This window comes from Schistocerca nitens, chromosome 11 (assembly GCF_023898315.1).
Source record: "Schistocerca nitens isolate TAMUIC-IGC-003100 chromosome 11, iqSchNite1.1, whole genome shotgun sequence".
In the NCBI taxonomy this organism is placed as follows: domain Eukaryota; kingdom Metazoa; phylum Arthropoda; class Insecta; order Orthoptera; family Acrididae; genus Schistocerca; species Schistocerca nitens.
In genome coordinates this window covers 71,166,230-71,181,497 of record NC_064624.1, presented here as the reverse complement: position 1 = coordinate 71,181,497, position 15,268 = coordinate 71,166,230, and the positions used below count along the sequence as shown (strand labels likewise).

General features: G+C 39.3%; 1 protein-coding gene across 1 annotated transcript in view; it reads right to left on the bottom strand.

Moving 5' to 3' along the window:
• Nucleotides 1-15,268, bottom strand: part of LOC126212652 (zinc finger protein 628-like) — a gene marked incomplete at its 5' end in the record, with an annotated part of 146,396 nt that overhangs the window by 97,628 nt on the left and 33,500 nt on the right. Inside the window, one exon of the mRNA XM_049940077.1 lies at nt 1,318-1,410. Within this exon, the coding sequence (XP_049796034.1) occupies nt 1,318-1,410 (93 nt within the window). The remainder of the gene's footprint in view (nt 1-1,317; nt 1,411-15,268) is intronic.

Here is a 15,268-nt window from a genome sequence, read left to right as displayed (position 1 = left end):
GAAGCACAATGCCAACAACTGAGTAGTCCAAGGTGTCAATCTACCTCTTATTGTGAACTGACGTAATGTGGGAAAATATCAGAGCAGTGACAGTAAAGGAACACATCCTCCAAAGTGAATACCATATGCAAAAACTACTATGCCTGTGCCCCATAGAGAATTATTATTACACTATACATATACAACAGAATGAAGCCTAACAAACAAATGCTTAATTTGGGAAGAGAAAATGTTATGCAGGAACCAGTTATGCCAGATTCACTCTTTTTTATATATACCATATGCACTGTCCCTAGTATGATCATTTTTTTCCTTGACTGGTATGCTTGCACAATCACCAGACATCAATGTGCCTGTATGGAGGCAACAGGACAGTTGCCTTTTCCTCGTTCTGCTTGTAAACAGGAAAGGGAAGGAAATGACTAACAGTGGTGGAACATACCCACCGCCATGCACTGTATAGTGTCTTGCATAGTAAGTCTTTGGATTTAGGTTTTTCAGTACTCTACCTTATATTCCCCAATATTAGTTGTCTTATTCCTGTGAGACGTTTATGAATCTAACCATCCACTTTCTCTTACGCAAAGTGGACAAAATTAATACCACAACATTTTATTTTACTGGATTAAATTTTATGCTTCATACAAGCAGACCTTATCAAAGCTGTAAGTTGCGCCAAGAAGATAATTTATTTGGATCTGCTATGACTTCTACGGTGAGGTAATACACGGATTTATCTGCATAGGTTCTAGAGTTTTTCTGTGACTGACAAATCTATAAGTAATTCAACACGTACGATTGAGGTAGCCATACTGTGACTATTCTAAGATCAATGTAGCAAGGGTGATGTATCGCATACAAATAGTATCACACTTCATACCTTTGGCACCTTTGAAAATTTTTGGTTCTAACTGACAAATATCAATGATTCATTGAAGAGATCAATCATGTGCAATGTATTCTTCTGCAACCCATGCATCATAAGTTACTGAAAGGAACAATATTTTTCAAATGATCTGCACTCTCGTGGTTTAAACTTATACAAAATGTTTAACATCCAGAAAGGTCACTGAAAATATGGTTAAAACATTGTTACAAATTCTGTTCAGATTCTATTCAGAACAATGATCAAATAACAGTTGCTAATCCATATCAAGTGGAATAGTTCAACAGTAGTGTAAAATTATTAATTGCATTTATCTCAAGAAAAGTCATAACATGTGCCTGTCTCACAGTAATGCATTCCTTACATTAAGCAATTACACAAATACATTTTTACCACCCTACATGCAATAAATCAGAGATGCAAATGCTTACTGCATTCTCAGTTTTACACACCTCCAAATTTAGTTCAGGATCTTCCTTGATAAAATCATTTGGATGAGAGATTCCCAAGTTATCTTCAAGACACTGAAAGAAAGAAAATACTCTCCGTTAAAAATGCTTATACCCTTCTGTACTTATGACATGGCTGTCAATACTTTTTTTTATAAATATGATACAAGTTTCCAGAGATTTGTATCATGTATACACAAAAAATATTAAAAATATATTTTAATGAGCAGGTATTCTGCCAACATGCATCACCATAATTTCACACTGTGCCATACTGCACTAATTTTACACATAATCAGTCATTACATAGCGTACTTCATGGTGCTTACTGGGCCCTAGCCTTCCTTTGGTAACCTGACAGTTTGCCCGTAGCAAGAAGAAGAGAGAGTGTGCTTACTCCCTGTGCATTAATAGTAGGATTGGAAAGGCTACGAGCCCGAGAACTACAATGAAATGAATACCCCTAGCTCCATACAGGCATTGATATAAGTCAACAGGGACAGCTGAAAATATGTGCCCTGATCAGGACTTGAACCTAGGATATCCTGCATACATGGAAGATGCTCTATCAATCTGTGCCACCAAGGACACAGATGATAGTATGACTGAAGGGACTTCTCTCTGGCATGCCTACCACAAGACCCACATTCCCAACCTATTGTCCCACACTATATTCATAGTGCCCCTACCCACTATACTTATTACTCGGCTTTTTGCCAGTTCCCGTAACAGTTCGGGCACTGTTTGTGCATCCACATAGAAGAAGATGGTCAAATAGCCAGTTAGCCCTTTCGGACATGTCTGCAAGAACAGGTACCATCTTCATATACCCAAGAACTACGAGTAGCACTGTCACTTGAGACTCAAGCTGACATGTTATCAGGTGGCATTTGTTGCTTCTGCCTCAACTTATTTTGAGAGTTTGTTTACGGACTTGTGAGTGAATGGTTAAGAGTTGAAGGCTGTGATTATAAAGAGGTGTTGAGAGTTATAGTTACTGGTATTTATAGAAGAAAACGAACAAAACGTGTCCACGCTTTTCGATCCAGTGAACCGATGTGGCTGAAGAGAAACTAAAAATAAATATTTTGTAGTTCTCCAAAAATTTTCAAAATGGTTGACAGCAATTCCTTGGAAAGAAAATTTGACTCCGAGTTGTTTTGTGTGCGATTCACATTTCAGTGAGGAACAACAAATGTTTATCGTCAGTAAATAAGTTGAAATTGTAAGACAAGTACGGTCTTTTAAAACCAGAGCGGCTCAGTGGTTCCTCATGTATTTCCCAGTTTACTGAAATATCTGTCGAAAATATTACACAAAAGAAAATCGTCCGTCAAGCACTGGCTAAAGGGAAGCTGTGGAAGGAAGACAGTAAACAAGCTGCAGTTTCAATGTCTGCCAGTGCTTCTACTGCTAAAGGAAAATGAAGGGTGCAGATCAGTACTGAACGGAGTAGTAATCACATGAAAACAATGTTGATGTGCCAGGAACTGGAAATTGTCCGATTACGTGATAAATTGAGGACAGCAAATGCCAAAATCAATCTCTTCCAGAAGCAAGTCTCAGATCATAAGATGGCTCAGTCGAATGTCCTACATCATTGTACACTCAGTAAAAACATAAAATCATATTTGCCACTATGTTAAAGATATGCCAATTTAAAAACAGCAAGAGAATGCACTATGTGATGTGACAATGAATTTACTCTGGATAGAAAATTAGAAGCTCAAAGGATATAGACATGGTTTGAGGCACGTATTGTTGCAACAACCTTCTGAAACATCTCCAAAAGTAAATAATCTCAAATGCTCATGTGAAATTAACGAAGAGGCTGTAGAACAATTAAGAATTATTTTCGGAAACGACAAAATGAAAACAAAGACATGCTGATTTTTGATGGAGTAAAACACAAGAAAAGCTACATTTCAATAACACTTTGCTGAAAGTTTGTTTCGTCAATTTATGGGTATATACGTCAGACAATTGTAGTAATAACTTTGCCTATCAATGCTATGGTGATCCTATCTGTTGCTCTGATGCATAATCGTATTCACCCTATTTTAGTGTACTCGAGTCATAATGCCACTCCCAGTGATGTCTAGCATATACTGATTTAAGTAATTATCCAGCAAGAGCAAGCCAGAATGACACTTATTGCATTCACTTCTTATGGCGCAGTATACAACTGAATAAAAAGGTCCAGCAGTGTCTAGGAATTACTGGCATAAAAACTAAACTTCCTTGCTCAATATCAAACGCAGTTGACAAGACCAGAAGAATGTGGGCATTTTCGTACGCTATTCGTGTCATAAATTGAATAAGAAGTGGTTGATGTGATAAGAGTGATGTACTTTTTAACGATGGCATCATTAACTACAATTATCGACCAGATAGTTCTCCAGAATCAACAGGATCATTCATTAGATAGATAAATAACTTAGTGGACACACTTTTATTTTCTTGCTGATGCTTTTCACAAAACGCTCAGGCTCACAAACAGTTAATGAAATGGGAAGGCATTCTAGCAAATACAGTAAAAGCTTTTGTTCTGAAAGAACACACTGGCGCTAAGAGTAACCACTAATAGTACCTTCGGAATACCTATATACTTATGGAAAAGAGGTTGCATTTCTCTCCAAACAGCATCATTTCGGTATCTCTACGTCTCCGAGTTGAAAATCGTCACCCATCAGTAGAACTACTTCTGCTCAGACAAGTTTCAATTTGCTTGCCAGTACACTTCTGTAGAACTTTCATTGTCTCTTGCAGAAAATGAACATAAATGTGAATTTTCGTTGACGTTTTACGTAAGACAAACACAGATGTTAGCTGGATATTTGCAACAAAAGCACTAATACAGGGTTTTGGAGCAGAAAACGTATTTGAAAAAACCCTCTGTATTCCATATAGTATCTAAGATCCACAATGTAAGTCAGTATGCTGATTTTTCCATTGTAACACATACTTCTGTGGGTCACAAGCAGGGTGGAGGGCGGAAGGCGGACGGGGAGGGAGAGGGCGGGCGGGGAGGGAGAGGGCGGGCGGGGAGGGAGAGGGCGGGCGGGGAGGGAGAGGGCGGACGGGGAGGGAGAGGGCGGACGGGGAGGGAGAGGGCGGACGGGGAGGGAGAGGGCGGACGGGGAGGGAGAGGGCGGACGGGGAGGGAGAGGGCGGACGGGGAGGGAGAGGGCGGACGGGGAGGGAGAGGGCGGACGGGGAGGGAGAGGGCGGATGGGGAGGGAGAGGGCGGACGGGGAGGGAGAGGGCGGACGGGGAGGGAGAGGGCGGACGGGGAGGGGAATTGGTAGAGGGTCGGGGGTGGGGATGGAGGGGGAGGGGAAGTGTGAAGGTGTTTCGCCTCTTTTCCACATGTGTTAACACTTCATTAATGATGGTAATAAAAGTAAGATATGGACAAACATATGGACAAACAACTATAACAAAGTACTTCCTTAATAAACTGAAAATAACTCCACTGTACGAACATGAGCTCAGTGAAGTTATTTTGTCTACTCGCACAAGAGAACTAGACAATAAATGCTGGGGAGGTATAGTCTGTGTAAATAGAAATGCAAGCAGCACTCATGCTGATGGAATTTCCACTTCCCACAATAAGGCAACAACTTCCATACAGGACGACAGAATCTATTTCACCTCTGACAGCATAGAACAGTCTAGGAAGATTTTCAGAGACTCTGTCTGTGTGTGTTTCTTGTGTTAATGTCATTAGTAACTGATATCAGCTTTTCATTAAGTTTTGACGCATTCTGTGGAAAATAAATGGCCTCCAGGCATGTCTGCAGAGTGTGGTACTACACTCTTCATAGGTACATTGTGGACAGCTGTAATAGCTTTGTGAGACAACCTTTGGTGGCTTCTTGTGACGTAGCAGGGTAGATGGAGTGGGGAATCACCACCTTTATGTTCAGGTTGCAGACCTGTGAAGGAAGGAAGAGCATGAACATAATCTAGCTATCTATCTGTCCTTTGCTTCTACTCCCAAAACCTCGCCATCATCCTGTTGCGCTCCCCGAACACGATTTATGCTGTAATATGGCTGTACTACACTTACATGTGGTCACAAATTTGTTTTTAAACCCTCCATTTAAAGATAATTAATTTCGTATAGTTAAAGCAATATTGTTAATAATCTTGTTTTTCTATTCCCTGAAATGCGGAAGCTATTAGTCATAGATGCAAAAAGAACATTTTTAGCAAATTTCATGTAGTTTGATTCTGTATGGGGAAACATTTTTAGTCGAAACTTAATTTTTTACTTACTCAAAATAAATCGTAAAATGTGACCTTTAAACATCACTGCCCCATCCCAAGACACACACCCTACCACTCAGGATTTTTAGCATATTGATCAGGACACTCCATCTTGGCACTGTGCAAACTTTAGTGGCTACATGATTTTTCCCCCTAATGGAACTTCTTTGAGCTTCACAGACAGGGCTATGAAAAGAGAGTTCAGTAGTCATTAGACAAATGAACACAGAATACCTTAGTGTATCACCATAATTTACAGAATTCCGTACTGTTTTAACAATTTCTCGCTCTGTCAAAACACCTGTTCAGTCCATATATTGCATCCTCTATACCTTTTCGAGTTTTCTGTAAAATATTGTCATTACTGACAATCTAAAGCTTACTGCCCTGGATATGAGTGAGTCCATGATTTGAAGGTATTTGTTGTAACATTACCACTAGTTTTATAGCGTTACACTCACATAATATTTATATTGCCTTCTTTCATTTTTTCTTTTCCAACTTTTATATGGGCTGATCTGCAATTCCCATGAGAACTGACCATCTTTATTACAGAAAATAGTGATGCAGATGGTGGTTTCCAGTCATTATACCAATGATGATAATGCATTCATGAGGTGCAAACAATTATGAAGGAAGTATTTGATTGATCTGCAACCACTGCCCAGTGACTGAAGTTTCTCACTTCCATGAGATCACTTGAGGTTTTTGTCAGAACTGAAGAAATATTCCAATATAAAATATGTCTTATGACATTCCTAACACATCCCATTGTTCTTCCTCTCATTAATGTGTTGTTAAAATTGTTTTCAAATAACCACTCTCACATTAATTAAAGGTCTCACTGTGTTAAAAATAATGCCCCATTTGTTATAAAATAACTTTTGTTGATTATCAACTTGCTGTAAATGCTCAGAAAAATATTTGTGTGTGTGTGTGTGTGTGTGTGTGTGTGTGTGTGTGTGTGTGAGAGTGGGGTGGGGGGGTAATTCCTAAGTGACCCAACTGCTGAGGTCATCGGTCTGTTCAGAAATTTTAAACTGCACTTATATAGCACACTTGGATTGGCTGGTAAAATACTGGGTAAATGCAACCTGTGCACAAAGGAGACTGCTTATAAAACATTTATACAATCCATACTACAAGCCTGCTCAGGTGTGTGGCACCTGCACCACATATGATTATCACAGAATACTCAACATATACAAAGATGAGCAGCAGAATGTTCACAAGTTTGTTTGACCCATGTAACAGTGTCATGAACTGCTAAGAAATGAGACACACAGATGCTTGAAGATAGATGCAAACTATCCTATAAAAGCCTACTTACAGAGATTTAAGAACCAGCTGTATGTGATGAATCTAGAAATATACTACATCCTATTACCTATCACTTCCTCAGGGAGTGTAAGGACAAGACTTTACTTATTACAGCATGCACAGAGTCATTTTGACAGCAATTATCCTGCACTCAATACGTGAATGGAATTGAAGAAGCCCTGCTTACTGGTGTAGTAGGATGTATTGTCTGCCATATAACTCTCAGCAGATTCTGGAGAATGGATTTTTATGAGGACATGGATGTAGATGCCCTTCACTCTTTTTCCATTTTCCCTTCCATTCAACTATAATAATACAACATCACCAGCTGTGTTAGAATCTACACATCGAGTATACTGAAAGGATGTTTGTTTTACTTGCAATCAGTAGACTGCACTGCTCGCCCACCACCCCTGCAACACCTCTAGACTCAATCTATGCTAGTCAATGTCCTCTACCCATATCCCCTTCCTTGCTCTCACTTCAGCAACACACACACACACACACACACACACACACACACACACACACACACACACACACACACACACACTCTTCCCGTTCCTTCAGAGTAGTGGCATGTGAAGAACTGCTTCGCCAGTAGTCAGTAACAGTTAGGAGATACAGATAAAAGTCTAATTCTACCCCTTGAGACTACTTTTGTGTGTATGGATGGCAAGAGACTAATCTAGCAGTGCTGAGATTATCTAGGCACATCAGTTAACAATTCCCTTTGTGTATACCCTGCTTCCTCGTATTTTATCATCATTTCTCCTGACATAGTTTGGTGTCAAAACATACTTTGGCATTCAGAGGAAAAAAGTTGGTGATTGAAATTTTGAGGAGAGAATTCAATACAAAGACAAAAGCCTTTCTTCTGTATGCCATTTCATCTCACAACGTACACATTACACTTTCCCCCCATTTTGCAGCAATACAAAACACGCTTTCCTCCTTTGAACTTTCTCAGTCCCTTCCATAGTCCTATCTACGAAGGATCCCATACTGTACAGCAATACTCCAGGAGACAGCAGGCAAGCATGGTGTAGGTACTCTACTAGATTTGTTGCACCTTGTAAGTGGAATGCCAACAAAACACTTCAGTTCAAATTCCCACAACATTTTTATGTGAAGTTAGGGTTTTTGTAATTTTAGTCCCTGGGTGTTTTGTTGAATCTACAATCATTAAATCTGTATGATTTATCATGTAAACCAAAATTTGGTGGAATTCTACAGTTCTGGTGTGGAGGACCTCTCACTTTCTATTGTTCTGTGTCAACTACCGCTTTCCACAGACTTCATGGCAACATTCGGCACAGAGCTGTTAACTAACAATTGAATTTAAGTTAAGTGATTACAGACTCCTTGTCAGGTCTTTTTTATTCAAAATATGATTGTGTACATTACTACCATTAATTTATATATTGAGGAAACAACATAGGATAGAAACAAAGCATTTTATGATCAAGGATTCATACAGAAATCAATACTTTTATTTTTTGACAAGTATGAAGAATTGACATTACATAGGTTGGAAGAAATAGGTTTTCAGTGGAAATATAATGATAAAAATAATAAATGTGTATTTACAGTATTACCTAAATATGAGACTATTGTCAATATATGAGCTTTAATGGATTGGAAATGTCAATGTACATAAAAGGGAGAAAATAAAGTAATATTTTGATATGGGAATGAAGAATGTGCCAAGACAGCTATACAACCATACATACTGGGGGAACAGAAACCAATCAAAGTTAAGCATATTTTTTTGGAAAAAGTGTAGCAATGTAATGTAATTAGTGATAATGCCAATCAATAATGTTAGTTTAAGCAGTGAGGAAATAACACAAGATATAAACAAATCATTTTGTGATCCACAAGGATTGTTAGAGAAATCTATGATGGCATTTAATATTAAGTATGAAGCATGTTTATTATGTACATTTGAATCGACAGGTATTGGTGGGCACTTCATGGTAAAAATAATGAACTGGTACTTACAGTATTATATAAATCAGAGAGGTCTGTCTACATTAACATCTTAATTCTGCAAACCACTGATGTGCATGGCAGAGGTAACGTCCCACTGGCTTTTCCCCATTCTATTCACATATAGAGTGCAGAAAGAACGACTGTTTAAATGTGTTCATGAAAGCTGTAATAAATCTAATTTTGACAAGACACATATGGGAGCTATACATATAGGACTTCAGCACCAAGTGGTTGTAATTAATGAGCAGCTACTTGCACACGTTCAATGTGGAATTTGATCATCATATCAAAGCAAAACTTGGTCGCTGCATTAATGGGGAATTGGTTTACACTGGAAAAAATCTGTTCCAACTTTGGACACCCCAGTGCAAAATTTGACACTGTACACTGTTTGTCCGACACTATGACATACATGCTGTCATTTGACAATCCACAATATGAGTGAACAGTGTGGCTATCAAGTGAGACTGTTGGCTGTTAGTGAAACAGTTTTCTGTTAAGAGCAGGATTTACAGTGCCGCACTGACACAGTAAGGACTGAGGAGAGGACCAATGTCATTAAATGGTTTAAAGGATATGATTATGAAGTTATAAAACGTAAGTGAGCTTGGTGCAGCATCTGGAAGAGGGAGGCATCCTATCTGGATGGAGTAGTTGATTATTATAATTGACCATGTGGCACATGTCCCGATCAGGGGACATGTCATGAGAACTGTTCATTCCACAGTTTGGTGTGAAGTACCTGTACTAACACTTTTCTTGATCCCTGTATCATACAGGCATTTTTTTTTTGTTTTTGCTTTGCTTTGATTGGGCCAGTTTGGCTGGACCACCAGAGCTCTCATTTGATGTGCTGCTGCAGATAAGGTGAGTACATCATTTGTTTGCAAATTATATTTACAAGCCTCAAACATGAGCTACTTATTTTCAGTTATCTGCGTGGATGCAGTTTACTTCCTAATTTATTGCATGTCTGAATACTTACCAGGCATAGTCTAGTATCCTAATAACTGGGTAGTGTACAGTTTTTCCATCTTTGGTATGAATGACTGCTCTGTCCAGATTTGAGCCTAGTTGGTGACTCCTAGCAAACAGCTCCAGGTGGTGTTGGCTTTGATCAAACAGCTTGAGGCTGTTGCCAATGGGCATCACTATGGAAGACTAGATGTCTACTATGTCCCACACATCCACCCAATTGGTCCACTACTGTGGCCCTCCTCTGAACTGCCTGCACTGGAGGTGACCCATCACCTACAGTCAAGTGGTAGGTAGCTCCAGCAAAAGAATTTCTGAGGGGCTGATCAGAGTTCCACCCCAGATAGCACGACAAACAAGTTCTGGGTGCTGTTTGTGGCTGACAAAATCCCTGAGCCAGATGAAGGCACTCTTTTCCAGAGCAAGCCACTCAGCCCACAAGGTCTGGGCATTCACAGAGAGTGGGTTTACCGGTAGTTGGGAGTTCCAACACTAGGGGATATGGCTGCTGAGGATGGGAAGGAATCCATTGTGCACTGTGCACATATAAGGAGGAATTTTGGAAGGCATTACCCTAGATGGGGAATGGGTGCGTCCAGATACCATGAAGAAGAAAGGGTGCTGCGAAGTGCTGGTAGTGGTTCATGTTGGAACTAAAAAGATGTGTTGCGTTAGATTGGAAGAGATTCTCTATGGTTTTGAGTGGCTAGCTTAAGTAGTAAAGACCAAGTCTCGGTTGCAAGATGAAGGCAGAGATCGCCATCTGTAGCATCGTATACATAACTGACTGTGGTCCTTGGATACAGAGACCAGTGGATGGCTTGAATCAAGGGTCCAGATGGTTCAGCATCCATGTAGGCTGAAGATTCCTTGACTTGCACCATAGGGTGGTGGGTTTCTGGGTTCTGCTTAATAGGTCAGAGGTCCACTATACACAGGAAGTGGCTACACAGGTAGTGGGACCTGTGTGAAGGGAACTGGGCAGTATTTTTAGGTTCCTGTGGAAGGAACATGTTCTTGCAAACTGCTAGTGAGGAAGTTCAGATAACCAGCATATGGAACCGACTGTAGAACGATATATTGCCACCAACATATATCTCAGAAGGTTTATATGGAGCCATATAGCCAGTCAATTCTTCATCATTCCAGTTGCAACTGGGACACAATGATCATTGGTGGCATAAGGTATCCTCCATCATGCACTATATGTTGGCTGAAGAAATATATATCTAGTTGTAGATAAATGTGAAGACTTGGGGGCTGTAACAAATAGTGACTAAAAGCATCATATATTGGCTAGCAGGATTGAAGCTAGGTTGGCTTGTAACCCTCTCAAAACTAACTCAAGGGGTCTGCTCCTGGAATTACTCAAAAGGAAATCACTTTTGACATGAGTTGGCATCGACTTGCTCAGAAGTCACCACACATGGCGCAACCAGTTAGGTTTCTGTTAATAACTTGCCTAACAAGATGATTTTACGTAGTTGGCAAGAGGGGATATCTTCATTGCTTGAAGAGCAGCAACTTTATACTTCCAAAAGAAAAGAATATTAATGAACAAAATTAATTTTCCTACAACACAATTTGTTGAGTGGTACTTAAGATAAGTAAATAAATTAGTGAAATCAAAGTGAAGGAGAAATTAGAAAATAAATGAAAAACTTGGTTTAGTTTCGAGAGTTACATACTGGCAAACAGCGGGCAGATCAGAAGAGACAATGACCGTGAAGTCGTTCACCTCCAGTGAAATGAAGTGAAGTGAATAAATACGTGAGACACGATGGGCCCGACAAAGAGAGTAGCAGTAGTTTTTAGTCAGTTTCGGTGCTTAAGACCGTCATGCAAGAAGAGACTACATCGTACACAGACGCACCAAGTCCGCCACTGCAATAGAATAGCAAGTAGCAGCCTCGGCGCCAGAAGACAGGAGTTAAAACGTATTTGAAGCCTGATTTTTACGTACCCGGGTGACGCGTGAGGACGCGGAGACGGCCTCACATCGGCAGTCACCTGTGAGCTGGGATGAAGATCTGACAGCCGAAGACTGGCAAGCGGGAGTCCGTTTTTCGAGTCCGGGACACTGGCCTTGCGCTGCTCCGCTGGCCGATGCACAACATACGTGGCCGCTTAGAGAAGAGAAACACTGGGACGCCACATCCAAGGTATCACCGTCTGATGCACGACTTCGCTCTCAATAATTAAACGGGCCACCTCGCGCTGCGCGTCTCCAGTCAACTGGGCGAGACGGCGACACGAGATACACACCGCCATGTGTATTCAGACGCTGCCGCTGCCGCAGCAGAAGGCTTTACAAACGACACAGCTGCCGCTCTCCGAGCCAGAACATCCAGTAAGCTAACAGTTGTACAAAACTTTCAATAAAAGTTATCTCATGTAAAAATGCTGTTTCATTCTACCACATACCCGAGACAAGGAAGAACCCACCCTGCCTACATGTTGTTAAGAGAGAAAAATTAATTTATGTAGTATTTTCACCCTGACATAATGCTTTAGAATCAAAGGCTCTTTGCAGTAATGCTAATCCTAACAATTGACTAGCATCAAAAGAGAAAACCCAGTTACATTTAGTGTCAGAACTATTACAATTTATATTTATGACAATGTTCCCCAGTAAACATACAATCTCCAGTGGCTCACTACTCCCATTAATGTGAATGTTTGTTCATGTCTGCCAGCCATGGAAAGATGGTGGTCGGTGCAGACTGGCCTGCGTAAACACACAGGTGTATCACTTGGCACACAACCTGCTGTGGCATGTGGTACACCTCTGTGGCCATTCTGTTTCCCCTCACTATTATCTTACAACTATATGAATACATAGTATAATAATTTTCTAAAAGATGGCTGTTTTTATAACCAGATTCTGTTTCCTACTAAAATCAGATTTTCACGTAAGACTCCTTTATTCTGCAAATTGTAAGTTCTTCCAGTTGTGTTTTAAGAAATGAAGCATCCGAACAACATAAATCTGATATGCATGTGAACAGTACAATATCTATCTCACTAAATATATAAACATACACAAAAACATACCATTTACAGGAAGTGTTTCTCACATGTGTGGTTTAATCTTTATCATGGGAGACACATTGTTTCCAATTTCATAATCTTGTTATCAGTATCACTGCAAAAATCTCATCTTATTCCACAACTATGACATTGGAAGTGAATTACCTGCTCCAGTATTACATTACTTATAACAAATTTTGATCTGATAGATGATTTTCCCTTGACTACCTTAACACTTAATTTATTAATGGAGATTTTCAGGTGACATTCAGAAGCCAACAACTCAAGATGATAGACATCTTTCTGAAGATTCTCTTCATTTTCTTGAATTATTATTGAACCATATGGATATAAGCAGGGAACATGTGTCCAGAAATGAAGACATTATGATTGAATTGCTAGTTGATTCAATGCACAAGAAATAGAAACAGATTGTGGGAACATGTAGATAGAATGCCTGAAAACAACTTCCAAAACTAATACTTCTTTACAAACCACAAGGGACAAGAAAGAGGTAAAGACGACAGAAGGGACTGCTAGAACATGTTGACCAGACAACATGAACGAGTATATGAAATATTTACGAAATTTGCGGTACTGCTGTTTGTATTATTTGTAGTGACACACTCTTAACTTGTGTTGTTAGGCCTCATTTTTCCTTTTCCTAAGTTAGATCTGAAAATGATCTGCTGGTTAGATCAAAACATCACAATAATTTTGAAAATGGTGATCCAGGTGGTGTTTCCCATTCATTATACCAATGGAGGTAATTCTTTCCTGACACATGGTGGCAATTACAAAGTAACCAGTCCACGTACAGGCATTTTCACATGACTTGCCATGGCAGTTGCCAGTGACTGCAGTTCCTGACTTCCAGGAGATCATGTGGGTTTTTGTAACGACAAACTAAAAAATTTTCAATACTGAACATTTATGATTACATTTTAAATGCACATCCATTTACTGTTTTTCCTGTGCTTAACATGTGGATAAAAATTCTTTTTGCATAGATATTTGCCTATTTTTTTTATGAATGGTCTAATTTATAAGCATATTGAAGGTTCCATTTGTTACAAAATAACAAATATTTTACATTAATCTTGATGGGACATGACGTTTTCATCCAGTGCTCAGCTGCTCAGTATGAAATTTACCTCTAATTATTGATCCAGAATACTGCGCATTCATTATGGTGTGGTTGATTGGTTTAAATCTTGAAATAAACGTAAGCCTACAAACTGTTTAAGATGTAATTCACTCTTTTTTCTGTCTGCCACTCTAGGAGTAAGCACATAATTTAGCCCACATGCAAGTAAAAATGGTAGTACTTACAAACTCATTTTGTTCAGAACATAAAATCTGCACTTGTTGTAGGATAAAACATTTTCTTATCCCAGAGCAACACAAGGCTGTTCCCATTTAGTTCTCGTGTTCATATTATGCTGTGTTAAGGCAGAAAAAACCACCACCAGAGAAAAATCAGTGTGGCACAGTTTAATCATTAAATCATAAAGCTAGGAATTTCTTTTTAATTTTATCGATTTTTGCAGCTTCAAACGTGACTGAACTCAATACACTCGAGGTATGTATCTAATACGCATTTAGTCTCAATTTATCGCCTTTTATTCAATACACGATGCATTTCGGACCTTGTGGGACTATTTTCAGGTGTATGTCGTCTTAATCCATGGTTTATTTGTCCTCTTGAAAGAGATTGAATGCATACTCCTGTCATGAAAAGTTTTGATGTTACGTTCAGAATTTTGTAGGCCGCGTACGGAAAAATTTGCGAAATAGTGGAAAAGATGAATAGTGCAATCTTACCAAATAATCCACGAAAAGCGTTTTTAACGCATAAGTTTTCTTCTCCATCGTTTTCAAGAATATCATTTCATTCAAGAGGCAGATCCGCAAACAATGTTTGTTAACACTTCACAGATGTTTTTCTACATGGTGTGGACCAAGATGCATTTATCATAGTGCTATAAATATAATTATTGAACAATTGACATATGCAGGAAAAAATTGACATACGCAGGAAGTAACTTTAGAACAGATATTTAAAATTAAAAAAGAAACTGTTGCTTGCGATATCTGGTTGTTCATTTAACACCAAATCTGGTTTTTTGATTTCGTGGAGGTGTATATCCAGTTGTTCTGACAGATCTAGGGTCTTACTATTGGCTTTATTATGTAATACTACCAAATTGTTTTCTAGAGCGTTGATGACATGGTTCGTTTCCAACATATTTGTGCAATGACTGATTCTTCAAATTGGTTGAGCCTGAAAGCGTTTAGATCTTCTTGAAATCGGGTTTTAAAGTTCCTGCTTGTTTTCCTT